Raw genomic sequence first — 26,418 nt, forward strand, 5'->3', positions numbered from 1 at the left:
CATCACCGAGTCTCGTGTTCGGACATTCCTCCAAAAGTTCAGCCAGATTACTACCGAGTGTAGTCTCTCAAAACCAGTAAAGCACAATGTGCAGCACCACATTAACATTACTGGTTCCCGGATCTTCTCGAAGGTGCGTCCTCTACCACCCCAGAAACCGGCTATTGCGCGGAAAGAATTTGAACAACTTGTCCAACAGGGTATCTGCAGGCCCTCAAACAGCTGTTGGTCTTCCCCACTGCATATGGTCCCTAAGCCAAATGGCGAATGGCACCCCTATGGGGATTACAGAAGGCTAAATGCATAGACTGTTCCTGACCGATATCCAATTCCACTCATCCACGACTTTGCGCATCACCTCGCGAATTGCCGCATTTTTTCGACCTTGGACTTAGCCAAGGCTTATCATCAAATCCCAGTAGCTCCTGAAGACATTCCAAAGACGGCAATATGCACACCCTTTGCACTCTTCGAGTTCACCCGGATGACTTTCGGATTGTGCAATGCGGCGCAAACCTTTCAAAGGTTCATTCACTCAGTCCTGCGAAACTTCGATTTATGTTTCGTATATTTGGATGATGTTTTGGTCGCTTCTTCCACTGAGTCTGAGCACTTAGCCTTGAGGCCGGTTTAGTCCTAAACGTTAAGAAATGCAAATTCCTTCAAAAACAGATTCCTCGGCCACTCCATTTCCCCTGAAGGAATACAGCCCGACCCAGACAAGGTGCGAGCGATAACAAGCTTCCCGCGGCCAAAGGCTGTAAAGGAGTTGAGGAGGTTCTTGGGCATGCTAAACTTCTACCGTCGTTTCCTGCCCAAGGCCGCCCATCACTAGTCCGTTTTGAACGCGCACTTGTCTGGCCCCGAAACGAAGGACACACGAGAGTACGTGTGGTCTGAAGAGGCTATCCGCGCGTTTGACAAATCCCGTCAACAGCTGGCCGACGCAACACTCTTGGCATTTCCTCTGCAAGATGCACCCCTAGCCGTTTTCGCTGATGCCTCTGACAGTGCAGTAGGTGCTGCCCTTCACCAAAAGGTGGATCAATTCTGGCAGCCGTTGAGCTTCTTCTTGAAGCAGGTGAATCCCGCTCAACGGAACTACAGTACCTACGATCGCGAACTGTTCGCCGCGTACTTGAGCATCAAATACTTCCGTTTCTCCCCCTCCCAGTGTTCACGGACCATAAGCCTCTCTTGTATGCTTTGAAACAAAAGCCCGACAAAGCGTCCCCTCGTCAGCTTCGACACCTGAGCTTTATAAGCCAGTTTACGTCAGACATCCAGCTTGTATCCGGCGAGGACAACGTAGTCGCTGACGCTTTGTCTCGTGTCTCTGAGGTTAACATCACCGCCTCACTCGATTTCTCGGCTATTGCCAAGGCGCAGGAGGATGACGCAGCACTTCAGAGCCTCAAATCCAACCCCAAATACAAATTTCGGGAGTTGCCCATCTTTGGTTCAAACCTCTCTCTCTGCTGCGGAGACTCGGAAAAGGGATCTCGGCCATACATTCCGGCCACATTTCGCAAGGAAGTGTTCCACGCAGTTCACGACTTGTAAGGAATGAAAGGAAAGGAAAGAAGTGGGCTCATGCCCCCGCACTACCAAGCGTTTCCACACGATACACCTCGACATAGTAGGGCCTTTGAGAGACTCGCACGGTTACAAGTATTGCCTCACAATCATCGACAGGTTGACGCGGTGGCCTGAGGCATTACGGCGCAATCTTGTGCCGAAGCCCTCTGTCGAGAGTGGATACCTCGCTTTGGTGTCCCTGCAGTGGTCATCACTGACTAAGGAATGCAATTTGAGTCCACCATTTTCTCGGAGTTAGGCAAACTCCTGGGTTTTAAACGCCAGCGGACTACGGCACACCACCCGCAATCCAATGGGATGCTAGAACGCTGGCACCGGACGTTGAAAGCCGCCATTATGGCTCGCGACAATCCGTCCTGGACTCAAGTCTTGCCTCTCGTCCTACTCGGCCTACGTACAACCCGACGAGAGGAATTTGCTGCCAACCCCGCGGAGCTGGTATACGGGGAGAATCCAAGACTCCCAAGCGATCCGGTCTTCGACAAGAGATCGGGTCTCACAGAGTCGGGGTTGGTGCGTCTGCTGAGGGACAATCTCCGACGCATCAAAGTCACACCACCCACCCGACACTCGTCCACACCTGCCTGCTCGCCCAAGGAACTGGACACGTGCACGCACGTTCTGGTCAGGACGGATGCCGTCCGGAAGCCGCTGCAGCCTCCATATGAGGGCTCGAGATCGGTGGACACAAAAAGGCGATCCCTCTGTCCAGGCTGAAACCCGTGTGCGCCCCGAAGCAGCGTCGTGTCCGCTTTGTGGATCGACGGTCAACGAAGTTCGGGGATCAGTCACCGAAACCCCTTAGGTTTCATCTGGGGGCGGAGTGATGTGGCGCGGCAGGATTCGCAGCATTTGAAATTTATTTCGAATGGTGCGAATGCGAACAAATAGATGGCGCGGAACTCTCCACCTTTTAGAACTCGCCACGGGAGTGGAGAGCTAGCGGTGAGAAAGCGCCGTTGGTTGGGACAGGAAAAGACCGCATGAAAATAAGCCGGTCTCTTCTATCTCCAACCTTGACTACGGACATCCGCGTTTTTAAGTAGTGAAGAATTGCAAGTCATTTGATACAACCTAAGAACGTAGAAAACGAGAAAGTTATTTTAATAGAAATACGGAAATTAATCAATTCTTCGACGAAACAGATATATTTCATTCGCTACGAAGATTCTTCCAATATCACCCGTCGACGCGTGGTGCTGTGGTGTTTAGACTTGATTGGTGTTTTCTGGTTTTTTGTGTGGAAGTAACAAACAAAAACCAGCCAAGATGAGTTTGTACAACTTGAACAAACTAAAAGAGGATCCTCCGCGCCATCGTTATTTCGTTCGCACTTTGACTTCTAGAAGCTCTCTCTAAGGATTTACTGTCTTTATACCTGCGTAAAGATTGCTAAACAACCAAAAGACGAGATCCTGCTTTCTTCCCGGTAATGACAAATTTTCGTTTCTTAACCTCACAATTGCAAATTTCTGCTCTCTAGTTAACTACCCTAAGGTCACTTCTGAAAGTCATGGGCATTTTCTTCGAAATTTTGCTTAAATTTCCATAACGTGACTTCTAAATACAATCAGCTCCCCAGTTGTGGTCGTAAAAATATTATGAAAAAAAATAAAGCTACAATATTCGAGTATTCTTGAATTAAATTTGATACGGGACCATATTCAAGCATTTATCTGACTACTACTATAATGGTAGTTTTTCATTATAGTACTACAGGCAAACGAATTTACTGACATTCGCTCTTGAAAGTACTTTAAAGTGATAGAGGCGTTATTTGTTCTTTTGATTGAGTTTTTTTTAGCAAGGACTGTTTACTCCTTTATACCTCCCACCCCTATAGTAACAAACTCCAGCTGAAAAGGCGTATGTGGATAAAAAAAGATGGTTTATATACATGTAGCAACTAGTGTGAAAACCAAATAAACTGGAGACACTCGAGGGGATCAAATTTACATTAACCAGATGTAACCCTTCAAACCAACATCTAATAGTGAACAAATATTACTTTGTCCTCCAGAGACAAACCGCCAGAGAGGATATCCAGAATAGCGTGCAGATGCATGCAATTCGTATCTGCTGATACTTTCAGATATTCACATTTTAATTGATTAATGTTGGTAGAATTATGTCTAGTAGACGAAGACATTTTACTTCCATGGTTTCCATTGGCGGATAACATTCCGTGCGGCAGATTCAACCGCAACTGTTTGTAAATTTAAGTTTCATCTGCTTGGAAATTTCTGCATATGTATATGAAATAGCCACAAACTGCACATCTCCGAGCTTCGGAAGTGTTAACTGGACTATTAGTACGCAATGTTGTGTGCAGTTAACAATTATTTTACCCAGTGAAGATCAACAACATCGACAAGCACGATTTTAATCCAGGCTAAGCCATTGGAATGATCACAATGTGATCCTATTTGGCCCTGAAGTGGCTGTTTGAGAGGCAACTGTGTTCGTAGCGAATAACAAGCTCCCTTAAGCAGGCAGCATTCAGTCCAGGTGAATTGCCAAGATGACTCCAAGGTGTGGCATTACTTTCGATCTTGTTTTCTGCCTGCCAGTGGTGTTCGATTATATGTTCGGTTGAAATGCAATCTTTCGAGTGTGATCCTCACAAATGGCTTGTACTCCTTTTGTTTTCACCCGTGTTTAGCGTTTCGGATCTATTTTTTTCCTCCCAATGGGGACGGGCACGTTCATATATAGTATGCATATACGTAGCTGCAGCAAGGCCTGTCGACAATTGCAGAGGATCTTCGTTAGATGGTTTCGTTTCCTTCAGATACAGAATGGAGTTCAAAGAGAATTACAGTCCGGCATCGTGACGATATTTTTCTTGAAGCATGCCTGGAAAGATTGAACTTCGTGTGCAAGAAAATTAGTTTGAACAGCGAACTAATCAAGTTCATGCAGAAAGGAAACATTATCGACTCCAACCATTCGTGAAGTAATTATTGTAATTACGTGAGAGATAGTATGAACTCTTACCAGTACAGAGAACTACATGATGTTCCAGCACAAAATAATGGAGGAAGAAAGGTGGTTTCAGTTGTGTTGAGTGTACCTAGGTTGTACAATAAGTGGAATTTAATATGATTCGTGATCAATCATCGGTTGTTTATCTGCAGATAGATTGATAATCCGCAAATAGCGCAGATTTATTTACTAGAATAAGTTGAGAAAGCTTTTAGTTATTTATTCAGGTATCGACATGACGAGACAATCGGATAGAAGGTTAATGTGAGGATGATATTCCACCTTGCACACGTTGCCCGGCCTTAAATACTAATTTTGAATTCAAGAGCCGTAATTCGAACAGGTATGAAATGATATGTTTCTATTTGATTTTAACTTGTAAGCGACCGCATCGAGCTAACCAGCATTAAGATAAGGAGGGCACGGCTCAGCCTAAGGCCACCTGTCATCTGTGCTCCGTTGTTATATATCTGAAGTATGGAATTTATTTCTTGGACCATAATTATACCTGCACATGCTGAAATGTAACTTTACGATTTAAAGACGTGTGCTTTCTTTCTGCTAAATATCATACTACTTCCGTGGCGATACCCCAAAATTTTCCAACCAGCACTTAGTGTCATAAGCTGGTTCATTTGTGTAAATCGCGAAGCCAGTAGTGGCGCGACTTTTTCCAGGTCTATTCATAACTACTTACAGGGGAGATTCTACGACGAACCCTGGTGAGACGCCATCTGTTATTTGATTTAATTTCACTCTTTTATCTAAGTTGCAGTATCGCCTAAAGCTACTAGAGTTTTGCTTCCTATAGTGGAAATCAAGGGATTCTTCATATCGAGTTTTATCACTGCACAATATTTATTCTCACCCTGTGTGGCTTTTATTATATTAATTACCAGGTTAACTACATCGATCGTAGATCTCGTGTGCCAAAATGCGAACTGATTCTTAGAGAGATCTCCTCATTTCCAGCCATCGGAGGTAATCTTACCTTTTCCTCACTTGCCGCTAGAAGTTAAAAGGGCTTTACCTGGGCAGTGAGAAAGTTAGAAAGGCTCTCATTCTGCATAAAAAATTCGGCACTACTCCTTGTAGCAGGTTGGGTTCGGTAATATGTATCGCTCCTGGGCTAAAGAAAGCTTCCTTACACAGTCACTTAAAGCATTTTACTGTTATTTGTATTGCTTAAATGTATTTGTATTGCTTAAAAATGAGGCAACAACGGGTTACTTTTCATTGATCTGTTAGGCCTTATCAGCCGGTTTTACTCCAGTGTTGTATTTTGCAGCAGAACCTTTCAAGAGTCTTTTCGTTAAACCTATTTTCTGGAACTAGTTTACCCTAATGGGACCTGATGCTACTTGTGCGTGTAGTTTACTTTGTAACTAGAGTATTGCCAAAAATATGACATTTATCATCGTACTAATTTCCTTCCTTCAGAAACTATTAGCGCTTTCAGTGTTTGCAAGTCGCCGTCAGTAGATGACCATATGAATCAGCACTGCGTTGGCAGTGGGTTCCGGATCTGTTGGACAGTCTTCTGACTTCGAAAGCTGTGTGTCCATCTGTGAAGGGTTTCTGCTATTGAACGCATGCATGCAGTGAATAACAAACTGCGCGACAATTCAATTGGATCAGGGCCCTGAAGCGTGTTAGAGTACTTCATTCACGATCGCAATGGTTCACTATAGGACTACAGTGCACTGAATGGGACAATGTGATCATCATTGCGCTTAACTGCATTGCGGTACCCTGGTCTCGCTCAGCTACTCATTCACAGATGAGTCAACTGTCATTCACGGCCTTTTACTATGATATAATAGCTTAGCGTTCTAATAAATGAGGTCCCCGGACTGCATAAATGCAGTAAATGATGCCATTATACATTGAATTTTAAGCGGGAGGAGAGTTGTCTCAAACACGTAAAAGAGAAAAATAGAAAGAAAAATGACTAACGGTTTCATCCAGGGCAGAGGTAACTCATCAGATGCTGCTTCGCCCCAGCCCTTTGGGCAGTGGGGCTGCAAACACGACCGCCAGTATTTTAAGCCTAAGTCAGGCTAAAGCTATGTTTTTTTGGATTTGAGGGATCCTAAGACCATATCTACTTGATGTTTGACTGGACTAGATGGAGAGCAACCAATGATATTGATGTTCAAGAAGTTCCGATTAGGTAATCTGTCAGCTATGCTTCAGGCGAACTGTACTCTAGAATAAATTCTTCACTATCAAGGTTGGATTTGATTTGTTGCTTGATTCGCTTATGATATTCCTTTTTTAACCCTGATTGAGTCAAATCTGATTACGAGTCGTCTGGATAATTTTTTTACAGTTTCTCTTCAGTTTAAATGCCTACTTGTAGTCGTTTACTTGTTGGAGGACCGTGCTCCAAGTTTGGGCATCGATAATGAACTTGAATTTATTATTCACTGCGGTTTTTGATCATTCTGTGTCAGTCGTCCTGTTAGTTCTTTGATTCTTTCTGTTCCGCTCGTGATACCACCTTTTCAGGCTAGGCCTCATATTATTTATCCGTATTGATCTTAATTTGTCTCTTGATAGTTTTGCAGCTCCTAACTTCGGTGTCGTCAGATTCATCTTCCGAAGTGGATGTGCTTACTTCAATGCTTGCCTTTGCTTCCGGAAGCATAGCTGTGACATGAATTCCGCGTGTGTCACTTTGGGCTTATAGTTGTTGTTGTAACCGACACATTGGTGGCGGTCGGGAGTATGCCCTGCTATTTCAAAGTTCAATTATTGGCTTATGCTTCATATTGCTTGGCCGTTTAAGGTAAGATATATAAGTGCAAGCTGGCTGGCGAAGAGTCAAGCTTCTACTAGTTCGGCGAGATTTCTAATTTCTCATTTGCCCGATCGGTTTTGCGAATATTAAACGGTCTTCTAGGTGTTTACGCAGAAAAGGTTGACTACCACGCTGATTCTCCAGACAAATCTAAGCCCGTTATGGGATTGCAAATGAAGATGTGTAAGTAGCTTTTGATATATTAATTGCTACGGCCTTTGCGCCTAAAGATATGGGTCACTCTCTACTCTAATTCACAGGCAACTCATCAGACGCTGCCTTACTTTTGCCTTGGGAGCAGCGTGACCGAAAGTGGCAACATATATGGTAAAAATCGCTTCTTTTTATATAATCGCAAATACAGCAAGGGTGGGAATTATATCCAACCTAAAACTGTCAGTATTTTAAGCCTAAGCCCAGCCAAAGTTAAACTTTATTTGGAATATGGGGGTCCTACATCTACTTGATGTTGGACCGTATTTTGGTGAAAATAAACATTTTTGCAGGGCGAGAAAAGTCACTTGGTTTTTATTTTTTTAATTTTGAAGTACCGGAGAGCAATCATCACCGAGTGCCTTGGATGGCAAATGCGAATGAGTTTTAGAAGTAATGGAACCTCAATCTAGAGAGGAAACAACAGTTAATGACACCCAAGCAATCATCATCATCAATTGCATCTAGATATAGTGTAGAATATATAGCCAGAGTGATTTTTTCATATTCAGAGTCGTTCGGAAATTATAATGTTAAACACATGATAAGTCACATGCCAGATCGATCGTCGTAATAAAGCTCGCATTTATCGTTCCGAATGACGCTCGATTGACTTCGCTAAAAGAACAAGAATTGAAGCCAAGGCTGCACATGTGTTTCTTCAAGAAATCTCAGATGTATGGACTAGGTATAGCAGCCAGTTAAGGTTTTGTGGTTAAAAACCGCATTCTACTTTTTAAATGCGTTTTTCTCGAAACTGCATGTTGAAAATCGGCTGCCACCATAGCCCAAAATCTATCCACTAAAATTTTTTGAAATTTTCAAGACTTATTCAGAACATATTTCTACGGCCTGCAAACTAGGATAATTGCGATTCATTTAGTAGTTTTATTTATTCATTAAAGAAGCCTTCAAAAATCCCCAAAATTTACAAAAAAAAGTTTAACACGGCACCAAAAATTTCGCTTTTAATATTTTTTAAAATCGTAATTTGTGGTCTGTAGTTATTTCTGTATGTTAAAATACCATTAACTTTTTTTTAAATGATTGCAGTGCCCTCTAGCGTGGCAGCAGAAAAACACCTTTTTTTGGAGATCCGTGTATAAATTGCTCTGTATTTCAATAATGAAATATACTATGGGGCTGGAAGTACTATGCATGCTCAGGATATTAATAAATATATGGTGAAAAATTTGTATTTGTATCTTCATCCAGTTCTTCACAAAAAATTCTAAAAGAAAGCGAAAAAAACGGTCTTTACACGGGATGACTCCTTTAAGTCAGCAGTAGATTTAGAAGTTGTATTCTGGATATGCATAACAAGAGAGATGATGACATCGACCCAAAAAGGAATCACCATCTAATGGACGCTTATCTTCACTTACCTCGACTTGTGTGTTGTGACCTGCAACTTGAACATCGACCGGTTATATGATTTAGCTTTCACTCCATAGTGGGATGGTTATCTTGCTGATCGCACGGTAGATACACTGAGTAACTCACCTGAGAATATCGATGTCGATCGATTCTCTATTGACTCCTTGGAGTAGTGGCAGACGTGAAGCGCTCGAGCTCCGATACCATACAATAACCTTCGAAGGTCAACGTACTGTGCGCCATGACAAAAGGGAACTTTTTATTACACTGATCAGGGAAGCGGGAGATGTCGCAAATGAGAATGATTTCAGAAGTGTATACTGCTTCACGAAAGAGCGTGCACATGGTCCTAAATCGTTCGATAGTCCTATGGAGGAAGTTAACAATCGATTCCTCATCCAAAATGACGTGCAACTGAAGAGGTGGAAGGAACACTTCACCACTTGATCATATCACATCCGGTGAAGTCTCTTCTCTTGCGGATGAAATGGCTAGTCACAGTAATTTGCGGATACGAAAGAGGGGCACCCGTCTTAAGTGCGGCAACTGGAAGGAGCACATTAAGCCACTTCTCGAATGCTTGATCGGCAAAGAGTATTCTGGCTTCCGCTCCAAATTCTCCTGCATTGACCACACCCTACGAATTTTGGAACAATGCGCGAAGTTTAGATCTTCGCTTCACATGTTCCTTATCCGTTTCTAAAACTTCCGACAGCGGCAAAACGGAGTGTATATGGCGTATTCTATACAGGAGGGGCATACCTTAGAAACTAATAGCGCCGTATGATTGTGCAATATGTCACGTGCTGCACTGAGACAGGGGCTCAGACGAATTTGAAGTCCAAAGTGGAACCCCCATTCTGCCATCGATATTATTTCGTTCCTCAAGCTGCCTATCCAAAGTAAGTGGAGAAGTTCAGTCGATCGTGACTTCTTTTCTCAAATACCTCGACCATGTAATGATATCTGTTTTCTTTCTCTTTACTCTTCTACCAGGTCATGGACTTTGGCCAAATGACTCTGGATTTGGAAAGACAGGCAATTAGAGTTGAACTGAAGATAAACACTAACAAAACCATGGTTCTCAGTCTGACTGTATGTCGCTCGATGCATTAGCAGCGCTAGATTAGATTCCGCTAATTAGTCTGAAATATGGCACTTATCTCTATGTCAATCTGAAGTTATAACTGTTTTGTGCTAGTGTCCTTCTTTTGTAGCCGGATGGCTTTGCAAAACTCGCTGGCGGGCCTGGACCTCGGAAACAAATCACCCAGCAAAGGATAAGCACTATCAAACCGACAATTTTGTAGCTTCGTTTCTATTTTCATATCTGCAAGACGAAGCCAATATCTCGCTATGGTCGTTTGCATTGCATCCAAAGGCTAGCTAGTGTGCTAGCCTACTCTCAAAACACAACCCTATGCAAAACTCAGTAAAGCTAACTGCTATTTTATAGTATACTTTAAGGCCGTTGAGGTAAATCCGGATAATGAAATCAAATACAAAACCACTAAAGCATCAAACAAAGTTAAATTATAGCAAATAATTATAGCAAAATGGCTTCAATTAGAACCTACTTTGTAAGCATTCTAATCCCCTTCGTTCATATTGTACGATAGTTAGACGTAGGCACAGAGCTGGAGATCATTTGTAGGGCTTGATGGCTTAGGCAAAAATTTTGGCTTTGTCACTGAAAGGAGACCTCGTCGAAGTTTTCAGCTCCCCGAATTTTACTGGCGGTTTTTCATCTGTCAGTCCTGTTGAATTCAGGATCGCCACCCTTTACTCCTCTTCCCCTTTTATGTTTGTCTGGTCGAAACAGGCTTAAATCATAGTGACAGATGAAAATATGGCCTAAAAGTAAGATACATATATCTAGATCAAAATCCTCACTTTTTATAGTTCATGTACGATAAAACAGTACTACTGTCTGTGTAAAGTATACAAAAAAAATAATTTTACAAATCAATCCCTTATGGATAATGTAATTAGTTGTTAGACTTGATATAATACGTCAAAATATTGCCACGTTTGACTATTTTCTAGTCTGTTTGGTGTTAATTTCACATGTTGTCAAAATTTTTCATTATTCTTATTGCCTCCATTATTAAATTCGTTCGTCCACTCCAGTCCATTGATCAGATAGGAAAAATGTATAGTGGAAGAGAACTAGAAAATATCCCATACTACGTACGTGCGTTGTTCTGTAGATTTTCAGATCGTTAACTATGTACTATTCTTTCAGATTGAAATTCTTTCTAAAGATGGTTCCCACAAATGCAGTGGGGCATTAGTAGAACTAAGGCATGCAGTTGCACCCTCAAGTTGCTTCTACTCTCGTGACAGAAATGTGTACAGCAAATTGGTGTGTAGGTTATCTCTAAAGATACCATCAATGTAAATATCATATATGTTTGCTTATGAAAAATCAGATGGTTATCGCAGGCAAACCCGACGGACAACGCCAAATACGCCGCATTTCAAAAGGATTCGCTCACCCGTTTTTGCTCACGAAAGAAGCGTTTCAATATAATATTGGAGTGGTGAAAGTACCGCATTACTACATAGATCTCGCAGTAATTGAAAAATGCATTTCAAAAATCATATTTTAGGTTGAAACGCCCTTTACAGCAACAGTTGACGTCAAGCCTATTCGGATGAAGACTATAAGTGCTTCTGAGGGTGAAGAATGTATTGTCTGTGGAAAAATTTTCATTGTAAGCGATTTCCTTGTTCTATGATCAAATTCTTACAATGACCATGTCCATGGTATTGTGTATCAAACCGACCAAGTTATCATAATCTGACCACTAGAGTTGGATAATTTTGCCTAATGAAACTGTTTGTGCTACCTGTGCACATAATAATTAATTATTTATTAATCTTTATTGTGGCCTAGTTTGTGCAATCTTATTGGAATCCTTAGACTGAAAGTCACTCTCACACAAAGATGAATAGTCTGACAAACTAAGTGCATGAACCTTCTTCAAAAGAGACAAATGCCAAATGACAAATATTCTTATATAAGAAATACATAAAACCTTTCATACCTGAAGCGTTCAGCTCCCGATTTCTCGACTTGTTTTTCCCCTAACTCTAGTAAGTTATAATAGACAGATCAACTTAAAAACCTAATGAGATGCTATGACAAGGTGGGCCCCTTAAGCCCGCTATCCACGTACATTTTTGACAATTACGTCTGGATAGTCCACATTTACATGATGTGGATCCGATGCAATTGTTTGCCAGTTTTGATTTTTCTCGCGGCCGTTGATCGAATGAAAAATGATTCGGCCAACCGGCCCGATATGTTTGTTTAGGCCTCCCATGTCCAGAGTTGAACTAACGATGTGGCGGCTGGGATGGTATGTGCGTTCCGGCGACAGAATGAACTGTTCGTAGATGGCGGGCTTTAGACTGCACTTTAAGGACAGCAGGGTGCGACAGAAAGTGTCAGACGTTTCAATGATTTCGTGCCAGGAAGGTATTCACCTCCACACATACCGTTGGGTCGCTTATTTCGGTTTTCATTTCATCTATGTTTTATAGATTTGACATTAAATGACATTAATGACATTAAATAACACACACAGCACCCAGACAGGAGCAAATAAAGATAAAGTTGTTGAGATAGGAGCATAGTTTTATTTATACAAAATGATTGTCAGCGTACGGTTTACAAAAGGGTTAGCAGAGAAAATTAGTATCATGAAGTAGCAGTTGAGATTTCCCCACATTCCTCTTTAACGAGGTAAATTTCGTGACTCTTGTGATTCTTCAGCTGGTATGATCGATGGCATCGATGTTAACTACAATATCCTTACCGATCTTTATGATCAGGAAGTTTCGATGTTAGGTTAGCCTCCGCATTGTAAGTATTAACTATGCTTCAGCCGGGATGTATTCCAGAACAAATTTTTCTTCGTGGATAGAATTCGGTTTTTCGGTTCAAGTCGAATTTTCTTATTTGACAAATGTTTGCGGTTTGCTTAAAATCTCTAGCTACGAGTCTATATCCCTGGCTGTTTCGTTGCAATATCTCTTCAGTTTATTTCGAGGGGCTCCTAGTTTGGGAATCGACGATGGTCTTGAAGGGGTCGTTCATCGCTTACTTCGATGCCTTGCTTCAGACTGCCTAGCTGGCACATGAATTGCGGCTGTGTCACTTTGCGGTTTATTGATAGTAGTGTTGTAACCAACAAATTATTCCGGTCCGGTCGCTGTTCCACTGTTGCAAAGTTCACTTGCTGTCTTATGCTTCATACCCTTGGCCCGTTTAAGGTGAGTAATATAGCCCGTTTCTTCGCCCGAAAATTTTGGTGAAAGCTGAGACTGAGGTTCCTGCTGGTTCGACGAGCGTTTTGTTTTCCCATTTGGTTTGATCTGTTTCGCGCAAATGAAATTTCTTAGTATTTACAATAAAATGGCTAGCCACCACGAATATTTCCCTGTAGATAAAACTGATCCCGTGGGTGGCTTGCATTGGGGAACTTTCGAATGGAGACATTTGAGGGGCCTTCTGTAGGAAGTCTTGATTGATGGCGCCTTTGCGTCTGAAGATGTGAACCTCTCTCCAGTGGCCAAAGTAATCTTTCAGCAAAAGAACGAACTGTATTACTCCTTAGGACTATTCTTAGCTAAAGCTACGGAGGCCGGGGTAAACAATTTTTTCCTAGCATTCAGACTTCCTGGTCTGTTATTGCAATCTCTGCTGGGAACAGAAAGACTGCTTCGTTCAATGGAACTACTTATGACTCATTCTGGGGAGCCTGGCAAATGAGTAGTTGTTCGCTGGCCTCATTGGGGGGGGGGGGGAGCTTCGTGAAAGAAGTGATCACTTTCGGCCCCCAGCACTCCCCACTTTCCCAATAGATGTCAAAATTAAGGCCGGTACTAATCGATACCTTTCATTTGATACCTTACGTGACTAAACTTGGTGAAAAAAAAAATTGTACACCCTGCTTTTGCATATATGGAGGCCCCCTTAATTTCGATCAAGAGTGATGTAATTCACTGTATGCGTGAGCGTGCACATTTCGCACCTTTCCACCACATTTGGTGTCAATGGCTACAACGTTTTCCGAAAAAAATGCATCTGATAGACAGACAGACAGTAAACCGATTTTAATAAGGTTTTGTTTTACACACAGCCTTAAAAATGAATTCTTGAAACCAAAACCAATTGGCAGGTGGGGAAGAGCGTAATATAGATGGTCTAAGCTTCATAAACTGAATTATTTCCCGTGAATTAGTAAACACACTCTTCAGATTTAAATGCAATTCAGAATGTACAGAACATTCTCTCCCGTCAAATTTATGCTGAATATCGCTAATTTTCTGCATCATAGATGAAACAATAAACTAAAAGAATTACATATCTACAATTTTTCGGGTAGTATATATATATACACTTGTCAGAATAAGTATCTGTACACCGTAAACATAAACTTTCAATTTCGAAAAATGTCCTCGTATTTAAGTCGAACTGGTCAATTGTTTGTTGAATTGTGTACTTTCTCTTTATTATGTATTAAAAATTTCATTGTGTTTTAATTTCTTTTTAAATCAAAAATAAACCAAATTATAGAAATTATTCACCAGAAAAAGTATTCGTACATTTGAAATGGGGGGAAAGTTATTTTATGATATCTGATAACTATTATTAGTAATTGGTAAGGTATCCTTTGCGCTGGAGAACCTCCGAAAGGTGGCATTGATTTGACTAATTTGTATGTTTCTTCTTCGCTTATTTTAGCCCATTCCTCCATAATAACGCTCTTAGCATTTTTGTGGACGTAATGTTATGTTTGCCAATTTTACATTCCAGTAAATCCCACCAATTAAGGCCTGGTGACTGAAGGGGTGTATACAATTAATGTTTGGTGTTATGAAGTAGCCTCAATTTCACAATGTGCGCCGTGTGCTTAGGATCATTATCCTATTGGAACCAAAAATCTTATCCTAGGTTCTGTCCGTTGTAAATTTTGTTTCAAAATATTTAAATAACCGTACTGGTTCGTTGTGGTTTCTATAAAAGTTAATTTTCCAACTCCTGCAGCTGACATACATCCCCAATCCATACGACCATATCCTCCGTACTAAGTCGTTTTCCTTATTAAGAAGCTGTTCCTTTCTTCCGCCAAACTAACTTCCTTCCTTTAATTCCAAAGATGCAGAACTTGCTTTCGTCGGAAAATAGGACTCGAACTTCGAACTCTGGAGCCATTTTTATGTAATCATTAGCGGATTTCATTCTTTTTTTCTTTCTTGAAGGATTCCCTTACATCTTCGGCAATTTTGGAAGCCGTAATTCTTGGATTTTCATTCACTGATGATAAAATTAATCGCTTCTAAAATTCGGTCAACTTGGATGGACGGCCTGTTCGTGGCTTGGGCCGAATACAACCAGTGGATTGAAAGCTTTTAATAACGTCCTGGATAGAAGAGTGGCTTCTACCAATAGTTTTCGCGATTTCACGTAAAAATCTTCCTTCACTCTGTAATTTGAGGATCAATCCTCGATCATGAGTATCAAATTCTTTTGTCTTAGGACTCATCACGATTTTCAATTCGCAATAAACTATCACCGAGTCAAATCAATTCAATTCAAATCAATTTTATACTGTTTAGTTATTTTATGTAACTTTCACACACTTTTTCGTTGTAAAATAAGCGTGGGGTACCCCGAAGTGTACATGTACAAATACGTTTTCTGCCTGCATTTTTCCGCTGAAAAAAAATATTACGAAAGTATAGGGCTTGGAAAACCCACCAAGAATAAAGTGAACATTCCAATGGATCGGTGGTATTAGATAAGTGTTGAATAGTTAGAGCACAAGGCTGTCGTATGGAAAGTCGCGATTCAAATTTGTATCTCGATTTGACGTCGGATACCAGTCGACTCAGCTGTAAATGAGTAAAAGAGTAATAATCTCGGGCGAACGCAATGCTGACCACATTGCCTCCTATAGGGTATAGTAACGTTACGGCTTTGAACGAAGTGCTCTAACACACTTCAAGGCTCTGGCTTTTTGGGCCAAATATAATTATTATTTTCCGAGTAGTGACAATCTCGGCAGATGCCGCATTTTACCTAATTCTAGCACTAAGTGTCAAGCATTTAGGCTCGGAGGATCCTACCTACTTAAATTATAAAGGGGCAGGAGGTCAAGGGAAGCCATGAGGCATTCAGGTACAATACCTGTAGCTGACCATATTATGGGATTTTCTTAATGCGAAACTATTTTATTTAGTTTTTTAAATTATCTTTAAAATTGAACATTAAAGTGTGCGAATAGTTATTCTGGCAAGTGCATATTTCAAGCCGACCTAATCTATATTTTAGAATCGCATTTCTCCTTCTGATGAAGCTAAAATTTCGTAGTAAGATTAGACAAGTCAGGTATGAAAGGTTTTGTTTGTTTCTTCTGTGAGTATATTTAAGTGTAGAATTATCCCATTTGTACGTAGCCCGTTATGTATATGCATTTAGCATGTCTGACTACTCACTTTAGTGTGATATTGATATTTAGCTGCAGTAAATTTACAAGGTATAGTCAACTTTAAGCTACTGCAACTTGGTTGGGTTGGGTAGTTTCTGAGAATGAGTCCGTTAAATTACTCAACACTTTCCACCCCTCCCGCTCCCGGCCTTTCTAACAAATCTCAAAACTAAGACCGGCTTCGAAAAGTAATAATCGACACCTTTCATTTGATACCAAACATGACTACATTCGATGAAAGAAAATTTGCCACTCCCCTTTTGCATGTATGTATGGGGACCCCCCTAAATTTCAACGTAGAAGGATATCACTCACTGCACGTCGGGCGTTCATAGTTCCCACCTTCTCACTACATTTCGTGTCAATCGGTTTCGATTTTAATAAGACTTAACAAGTCGAGAAACCGGAAGCTGGACGCTTCAGGTACGAAAGGTTAGTAAGTAGCACGTAATTTATCCATATATTATGTGAGAGTATCCACTTTCGGGTGACATTGACATTCATAGTCTTCAATTTTCAAAGAAGCAACAATTTTGGCGTATTATAACTTTGTTAGTAATGGTTCGATTTCCACCATCAAACTTGGAAAGATCATGTTCTACATTATAGCCTTATAGCCATTATACCACCAAACTTGGAAAGATCATGCTCCACATTATAGCCTACATCCCTGTAAAATTTTGTGGTGCTAGGATGAACTTAAGGGGGTTTCCGCAGCGAATTGCTAAAAATAGATTATAGTAATATACTATTATTAACTTTATTTGAACAGATATCGGTATGGAAGGTATCTCGGAGCCCAGGCACGATAAAGTGGCAGCTGCCTGATTTTTTCAAATTTTTCGGTTTGGTATTTTCTGAGAATGGCCCCTTTAAAGAAATAATCACTTTCAACCCCCCGCACTCTCCACCTTTCCCACAAATGTCAAAAGTAAGACCGGCTTCGAAAAATTCTAACCAAGATCTTTAATTTGATACCCCACATGACTATATTTGATGAAAAAAAAATGCTACACCCCCCCTTCGCATATATGGGGACCTCCCTTAAATTCGATGCAACAGGATTTAACTCACTGTATGCGTGAGCGTTCATAGTTCCCACTTTTGTACCAAATTTGGTGTCAATCGCTATAACGGTCTCCGAGAAAAATGCGGCTGACGGACAGACAGACGGTAAACCGATCTTAATAAGGTTTTATGTTTACACAAAACCTTAATAAAAATGCTCAACAGATTAATACTTAATGTACCCTTGCTAATATCAGAAAAGTTATCAGATTTTGCTGCTTCCTAGTGAGTAGGCACTTCCAAAAGGACAGCCAAAATTCATATGCCAGCTACCGACTGAATACTCACACTCTACACTTTTAAAAAGTATCTAGGCAAAATTAACTAATTACAAAAGTTCGTTTCTTATTGATTAGAAAAACGATGTGATTACCCACTCTTTCGTCACAGTCGCAAATAGTTTTCAGTGTAATATAGAAAGTTCTCCTTACTCCACCTGCCTAACGTGGAATGCATCTGAAATGGAATGTCCAGTAAGTTCGAATTTCTATAAGATTAAATTCGAATTAAGGCCAATTCTTTCCAAGAACGATCCGGGAATCAGTCTCATCTGCCATGGATATTTACAAGCCATCTTTGTAGAAGGTGATTTGTTCTGCCATCGAAATGTGCAGATTTTTTTGAATATCGCAACACACTGGGAATGGATTGACGCTATTATTCGAATGAAGGAGTATGAGGCACCGAATTCAGAACGGTAAAACTTTCTTAGTTTTGTAATAGATGATCAAAAAGTAGCGGGAATGTATAAATAAAGCAAAAACGACTTAGTTTTCATGTAAACTTATTTTATTTCCTTCAAAATAACATCTATCTGAAGCAACATAAGTGCGTTAGTTGGTAAGCTGCCAAAGGGATGGCCTTCCACGTTCTCATCACATTCTGTTTTTTCGGCTACAGCACGTCTTCGGAGCGCTATTCGGAGGATTGTTGATGTGTCTCTTGTGGCTGTCGTTGAGTCACGTCTCATCACCAGTAATTATGTGTTTCATGAAAGTCGGGCATTATTCGATTCAAAAGTCATGTTCTTCTCAATCGCCTTCTGATTGTTGGTTTTACACGAAATGCAAGTCTATTGGGATGCGACATGTCTTATAAGTAAAATTAAAAGTTCCTGACACTTTTTGATCATACGGTACAATTCTAGATTTATCGTTATATAGCTATTGTAAGATCTCATAGGGCAAACTTATACTCATACTCCATGCTCTGCATAGACCATGCTAAATATTTTTGAATTCGGAACTAACTTCAGAATTAGTTTGGAAAATTTAATTTTACAGTGGTCAAAAAAGTTTGTCAACAACGCCCAATAAAGTGAACACGAGGGAAAATGTAGGAAAACAATTCCTTTATTATGCCAGAATGAGTTGTAACATACAAAAGAAACATTATTTAATACACATGTACAAACAAATTTGAGAAAAGAGAATCAAATTAGCACAGCCTTAGGAAAATGAAAAAAAAATTAAACATCACAGTCAAAAAAAGTAATGAAATCAATAGCGGTCAAAAAACAGGATCAAAACAGTTCTTAATACTTCGTATATCCATCGGCATCGATTGTATCATGGTTCGAAGGTAATGTGTGGGAAGATTACTCCATTCTTCGAGGAGTCGAGTTCTCATTTTTGCTTTATTCGAGGCGGATAGACGCTGACGAATATTGCGATACAATTGGTCCGGATAACTGAGTGGTTAGAGCACAAGGCTGTCGTACGGAAGGTCGCGGTTCAAATCTCACTGGTGATAGTGGAATTTGTATCAAGAATTGACGTCGGATACCAGTCGACTCAGCTGTGAATGAGTACCTGAGTCAAATCAGGGTAATAATCTCGGGCGAACGCGATGCTGACCACATTCCCTCCTAGTGTACCGTTACGGTCTTGAATGAAGTGCTCTAACACACTTCAAGGCCCTGATCCAATATGGATTGTTGCGCCAACGATTATTATTATTATTATTAATTGGTCCCATAGGTTCTCAATTGGATTGCGATCCGGTGATTGGGATAAACCTTTTTCCGAACTAAAGATCACCAACTGGCATTTTTCAAATGAAGTACCACGAGATTCACGCGACATCTTTCACCTTTTGTTATTTTACGCGACCATTTGGGTAACAATTACACATGAACGGCATCAATTATCTCACGCAATGGTATTTTGTTGTATTGTACTGTTATCGGTATTACCCATCGATTGGAAAATCTCATTAACAACATAGTGTACATTGGTTTTCTGATTGCCAATTTAGACTTCATTCTTCTTTTCATATTCCTATTAACATACTGCATCATTTTGCTTTTCATGTTTCAGATTTTGTGTAAAACAAAACCTTCAAGGATTCAATGTCTGTCTGTCTGTCTGTCTGTCACACTTTTCTTCAAAACGGCTAGACCGATCCGAACGAAATTTGGTGGGCATATGGGAACTATGAAATCCCACGCATTCAGAGAGTGATACAAATTTAGGTACAGTTTAAAGGGGGGCTCCCCATACATGTAAAGGGGAATGTAAAAAGTTTTTTCATCGAATATAGTCGTGTGAGTCTCAACTAGTACTTTCCGAATCTGATATTAGTCAAAATATGCACATTTAAACTGAGACAGGACTCATTTTCGGAAAATACTCAACCCAAAAATCCGAAAAAAAATCAGGAAGATGCGTTTAGTTTAATTCTAGGCCTCAAAATATGTCTCATTCTAATATATGTCCAAATAAACATAATAATAATAATCGTTGGCGCAACAATCCATATCGGATCAGGGCTTTGAATTGTGTAAGAGCACTTTATTCAAGACCGCAATCGTACACTATAGTACACTGTAGAAGGCAATTTGGTTAGCATTGCCTTATTTCGCAAAACGAGTCACGCCACTAGTCACACGCAACATGTTTGTCTTCATTACCACAAGACGCCTTTGTTTATCTTTTATAGTCGGCTAACACTTAGAACCATAGAGAGTGGTAGGATGGATGGCATTGCGGTAAATTATAGATTTGAGACGTTCGCTGATACGTCGATCACAAAAAACAACAGTTGTGGAATGCCACTTCATCCAGCTCCAGATTATTACCTTGCTTTAATTCAGGTACTCACCCACAGCTGAGTCGACCGATATGCGACATCCAGTCATGATAACAAATCCCTCTGATCTGATCGGTGCGACCCCATATCGATCGCGGATATCCTCATTTCGCATGTAATCAAAACGAGTCGCACCACTTGTCCAAGGCAACATCTTCGTCCCTTTTACCGCAAGACGCCATTCATTGTCTTTTATAGTCGACTAACACTCAGAACCATAGAGCGCGATAGGACGGACGACATTACGGTAAATTTTAGATTTGAGACGTCCGCTGATATGTCGATAAAAAAAATCCCCGTTTTCATTTTTTCACCGTTGTTGACAGACTTTTTTTGACCACCACTATAATGAGAGTTTTTTCTCTTGGCACTGTATTTTCAAATTTTCCAACTACTCTCAAGCTAAGGTTATTAGAAGTTAACTACTCCCCAAGCTTTTGTACATCTATGACATTTTCCTCCTTTTCTTTCAGCCTTGTGGAGGGATTTCATCATAAATGCAATTCGAACATCATTTCCAATCATTTCGTGTGGATAATCGTAGTATCAGCTTTTCTTCTCTAATTGAAGTTATGTATTTATGCATTCAGTGTTATCATGCCTCTAGTAAAAAGTTTGAATTAGTATTTGTTGTTTCCTTGAAAATAAAGGAAAATATTTCAGCAAATACTGTCGAGGATGCCGAAAACAAAGTCTTTTTCAAATTGGTTCGGTGTACTTTATATTGGCCTGGAGGGGGTGGGTTCCCTTACACGCACTGCACTCAATAGCAAATGTGAATAAGGAACTCAGTTAAGTCCTGGTGGTATAACGCAGGTTCGATAAAAATCATGATTTTTAAGACATAAACGGTAGATTTTGACTAACTCTAAGAAAACTACTATGGTTTACATTAGTAGCACTCAAACCAACGTAATATACAATACACTCATAGCAGAGCAAGGAAATTGTAACACTGAATGATGGATAAAATCATCAATGAGGATGATGTCATTTACGAGCGACCATTTTCGGAACCACTCCCTCGAGCTACCAATAAATAGTCTGGCTTTGTTTAAGATTCTACATGACAAGTTTTTGTTCCGCTCCGGACTCGTTACAAGGGATGTCGTCCTTAGCCGACGAACAACGGATTCCCTGAAATCGTCTGATGAATGTCCAAGAAAAACCATTGTATTCCTGGGACTCCCTTAAATTGTCGTTTGTGATCGTTTATCTGGTACTGCAGCGTGTGCATATCCTTGTGCAGTTACTGACAGTCGTGCCTTCTTTTGCATCTGTAGAAATATTTTCTTCGACATTTGGTCTGATCCAGTTTAACCGTGGAAACAGGCTGGCTTATGAAAGACGGGAAAATTGGTGCTCCTTTTTAATAAAATATTATAATAAATAGTTCTTGTTCGTTAATTTTCTTATTCATTTGTAGTTTGCTATACCAACAAATATTGGTTTGGTCAATATATCCGTTATGTCATGCCATCCAACCTTCAAAATACAACGAAAATCGCCTCAAAGTACCTTTGAAGGAAGACGGTCACCTAATAGGTAACAAATTGGCCAAAAAAATTAGCTGTGGTCATACATCTTCATTCAATGAGATTGGCCGAAAGATTGCGGACATGAGAGCCTCATAAGTTCAACGAGGAAAACATAGAATGGGGCTTCAAAATGCCTCCTTTGCTATCTTATCATCGAGCAACACTTGCACACATGGCACATTTCCTGTAACAAATTGTAACGGGAGATGGAAAGTCAATATGAGCCAAAGTAAAGAATGGGTGGCTCCAGGAGGAACGTCAGAATCTCCACGCAGAGAAGAACATGAATTGCACTTGGCGGTACCAAAAGGGTATATTGCATCGGAAAATAATTGAAGAAACGGTGTGGTCCGCGAGGCAATTCAGCTGAAGAGGCCAGACAGAAAAGGTCAACCCATACTGCTTCAAGGCAACCCTAGGCCGCATGATGTACAAGCTACCGACATATAGAGCAGCCCAATAGTTTACAAAATAAAAATAATAAACATTTTGCATTCGAATAATAATTTTTACTTTATGGAATTGATTTGTTATTATGATTTCAAGTAAGGTAAGAAAATATCGTGCAGTATGACGAAAGTTATGTGATACAAAGTAACAATGGGCAGTCAAAGGGTAGTATAAGTCCCAGAGCGAAAGTGGATTTGTAACCACGATGAAGCATAAAACCCGAGAAACGCCTGCTGAACCTACACTAATAGATCTTCTACCAAACCCTATCTCCACCTGCACGTGGCGATCTCTAAGAGCTCTTTCTTAATTAAAAACTGCACACGGAGAAGGATGAAGGCGAGTTTCCCACGCCTAAAAACGGGATAAATTGTACTAACTTATCCTCCAGCTTGCGGGTTGGGTAGGGCTGACAACCCTACACGGAAAATCAATGTTAGAAAGCCAAAGAAGGAGCCTAGGCCAGGATGGATTTTAAAACGACGAACCCGGCAACGACAATGGAATAACGATTTGGGCATGTACAGATGGAATACCGATACCCTGTCCCAATATAATGCTGATGTAAAAACGCTGCAAGAGACGCGCTTGACAGGGACTGGTTTCCTGGAGAAAAGTTACTACACCATATGTTACAACGGCCATCCAGTAAACCATGTGCTCGGAATAGGTTTCATCATCATCATCAACGGCGCAACAACCGGTATCCGGTCTAGGTCTGCCTTAATAAGGAACTCCAGACATCCCGGTTTTGCGCCGAGGTCCACCAATTCGATATCCCTAAAAGCTGTCTGGCGTCCTGGCCCACGCCATCGCTCCATCTTAGGCAGGGTCTGCCTCGTCTTCTTTTCCTACCATAGATATTGCCCTTATAGACTTTCCGGGTGGGATCATCTTCATCCATACGGATTAAGTGACCCGCCCACCGTAACCTATTGAGCCGGATTTTATCCACAACCGGACGGTCATGGTATCGCTCATAGATTTCGTCATTGTGTAGGCTACGGAATCGTCCATCCTCATGTAGGGGGCCAAAAATTCTTTGGAGGATTCTTCTCTCGAACGCGGCCAAGAGTTCGCAATTTTTCTTGCTAAGAACCCAAGTTTCCGAGGAATACATGAGGACTGGCAAGATCTTGTACAGTAAGAGCTTTGACCCTGTGGTGAGACGTTTTGAGCGGAACAGTCTTTGTAAGCTGAAGTAGGCTCTGTTGGCTGACAACAACCGTGCGCGGATTTCATCATCGTAGTTGTTATCGGTTGTGATTTTCGACCCTAGATAGGAGAAATTGTCAACGGTCTCAAAGTTGTATTCCCCTATCCTTATTCTTGTTCGTGTTTGTGTTTGACCAGTGCGGTTTGATGTTGTTGGTTGATTCGTCTTCGGTGCTGACGTTGCCACCATGTATTTTGTCTTGCCTTCATTGATGTGCAGCCCAAGATCTCGCGCCGCCTGCTCGATCTGGATGAAGGCAGTTTGAACGTCTCGGGTGGTTCTTCCCATAATGTCGATATCGTCAGCATAGGCCAGTAGTTGGGTGGACTTGAAGAGGATCGTACCTCTTGCATTCACCTCAGCATCACGGATCACCTTCTCGAGGGCCAGGTTAAAGAGGACGCATGATAGCGCATCCCCTTGTCGTAGACCGTTGTTGATGTCGAATGGTCTTGAGAGTGATCCTGCTGCTTTTATCTGGCCTCGCACATTGGTCAGGGTCAGCCTAGTCAGTCTTATTAATTTCGTCGGGATACCGAATTCCCTCATGGCCGTGTACAGTTTTACCCTGGCTATGCTATCATAGGCGGCTTTAAAGTCGATGAACAGATGGTGCAACTGTTGTCCATATTCCAATAGTTTTTCCATCGCCTGCCGCAGAGAGAAAATCTGATCTGTTGCTGATTTGCCTGGAGTGAAGCCTCTTTGGTATGGGCCAATGATGTTCTGGGCGTATGGGGCTATCCGGCCTAGCAAGATAGTGGAGAATATCTTATAGATGGTACTCAGCAACGTGATACCCCTATAATTGCTGCACCGTGTGATATCTCCCTTTTTATGTATGAGACAGATAATGCCTCGTTGCCAATCGTCAGGCATTGATTCGCTGTCCCATACCTTGAGCACAAGTTGATGAACCACTTGGTGTAACTGGTCGCCTCCATATTTAACCAATTCGGCTGTAATTCCATCGTCTCCTGGCGACTTATGATTTTTTAGCCGATGAATTGCACGGACTGTTTCTCCTAAACTTGGTGGTGGCAGTATTTGTCCGTCGTCTTCAGTTGGCGGGACCTCCAACTCGCCGATGTTCTGGTTGTTCAGTAGCTCATCAAAGTACTCAACCCATCGCTCTAATATGCCCATTCTGTCGGAAATCAGATTTCCCTCTTTGTCTCGGCAGGATGAGCATCGAGGTGTATAAGGCTTCATCCTGCTGACTTGTTGGTAAAACTTCCGCGCCTGGTGCGGTTGCTCCCTGTACTTTTCTAGTTCACAGACTTGATGGTTCTCCCAGGCTTCCTTTTTCCGTCTGTGAAGTCGCTTCTCCGCTCGACGGAGTTCGTGATAAGTCTCTGCGCGTGCCCGCGTTCTTTGAGAATGCAACATTACTCGGTATGCGGCATTCTTCCGTTCCGTTGCTAGCTTACATTCATCGTCAAACCAGCCGTTCCGACTCCTTTTGCGGCTGGGGCCAAGTATATTTGTGGCCGTATCCATGATAACGTTCTTCAGGTGGTTGTGAAGATCATTAGTTGATGCTTCATCTCCAGGTCCTCTATTGACTGCGTTTATTGCGGCATCCATTTCCCTCTTATAGGTGTCGCGGAGGGTTGTGTTGTGGATGGCTTCAGTGTTCACTCTCACCTGATTGTCAGAGGGGATTCTAGGTGGTATTGTTATTCGAGCTCGGAGCACCATGCGAACGAGATAGTGATCCGAGTCTATATTGGCCCCCTATATGTTCTGACATTCATCAAGGCTGAGAGGTGGCGGCGTTCGATCAACACGTGGTCAATTTGGTTGAAAGTGGTCCCGTCTGGAGAGGCCCACGTATGTTTGTGAACCGCTTTCCGCGCAAACCAGGTACTTCCAACAACCATTTCATGTGACCCTGCTAATTGAATAGTCCGCAGTCCGTTATCATTTGTTTTTTCGTGTAAGCTATGGGAGCCAACGTATCGCCTGAATACGGGCTCCTTCCCTACTTGGCTGTTAAAATCCCCAAGTATGATTTTAATATCATATCTGGGACAGGTTTCGAGGGTTCTTTCTACTGCCTCGTAGAAGGTATCCTTCTCCGACTCTGCAGTCTCCTCTGTAGGGGCGTGAACTTTTATGAGGCTTATATTTCTAAACTTGCCTCGCAAGCGCAGAGTGCATAGCCGTTCGCTTATACTTTCAAAGCCGATAACAGCAGGTTTCATTTTATGGCTGACTAAGAAACCTACTCCGAGCACATGGTTTACTGGATGGCCGCTATAATATATGGTGTAGTGGCTCTTCTCCAGGAAACCGGTCCCTGTCCATCGCATCTCTTGCAACGCTGTTACATCAGCCCTATATTGGGACAGGGTATCGGCTAGCTGCTTATCAGCTTCATCTCTGTACAGGGAGCGCACGTTCCATGAGAAAATGCGCAAATCGTTGTTCCTTTGTTGTTGCCGGGTCCGTCGTTTTAATATCCGTCCTATCCGAGGCTCCTGTTGTGGCTTCGTAACGGTTGTTTTCCGTGTAGGGTTGTCAGCCCTACCCAACCCCCAACCTGGAGGACCAGTTGGTACAATTTGTCCCGTT

General features: G+C 41.5%; 1 protein-coding gene across 3 annotated transcripts; it reads left to right on the forward strand.

Moving 5' to 3' along the window:
* The first annotated feature begins 10,941 nt into the window (after window positions 1-10,941).
* On the forward strand, window positions 10,942-21,261 carry LOC119652478 (azurocidin-like). Of its 3 annotated transcripts, none has more exons than XM_038056651.1 (7): window positions 10,942-11,167; window positions 11,223-11,346; window positions 11,410-11,526; window positions 11,590-11,694; window positions 17,904-18,020; window positions 18,075-18,244; window positions 21,111-21,261. In XM_038056651.1, the coding sequence occupies exons 2-7, from the start codon at window positions 11,284-11,286 to the stop codon at window positions 21,199-21,201; spliced, it is 663 nt and encodes a 220-aa protein (XP_037912579.1). In that variant the 5' UTR covers window positions 10,942-11,167; window positions 11,223-11,283; the 3' UTR covers window positions 21,202-21,261. The 3 variants fall into 3 exon arrangements, with proteins under 3 accessions (XP_037912579.1, XP_037912577.1, XP_037912576.1); XM_038056649.1 differs by having other exon boundaries at window positions 11,423-11,526; XM_038056648.1 differs by having other exon boundaries at window positions 11,223-11,342.
* The last annotated feature ends 5,157 nt before the right edge of the window (window positions 21,262-26,418 follow it).

Source organism: Hermetia illucens, chromosome 3, assembly GCF_905115235.1.
Source record: "Hermetia illucens chromosome 3, iHerIll2.2.curated.20191125, whole genome shotgun sequence".
Lineage (NCBI taxonomy): Eukaryota > Metazoa > Arthropoda > Insecta > Diptera > Stratiomyidae > Hermetia > Hermetia illucens.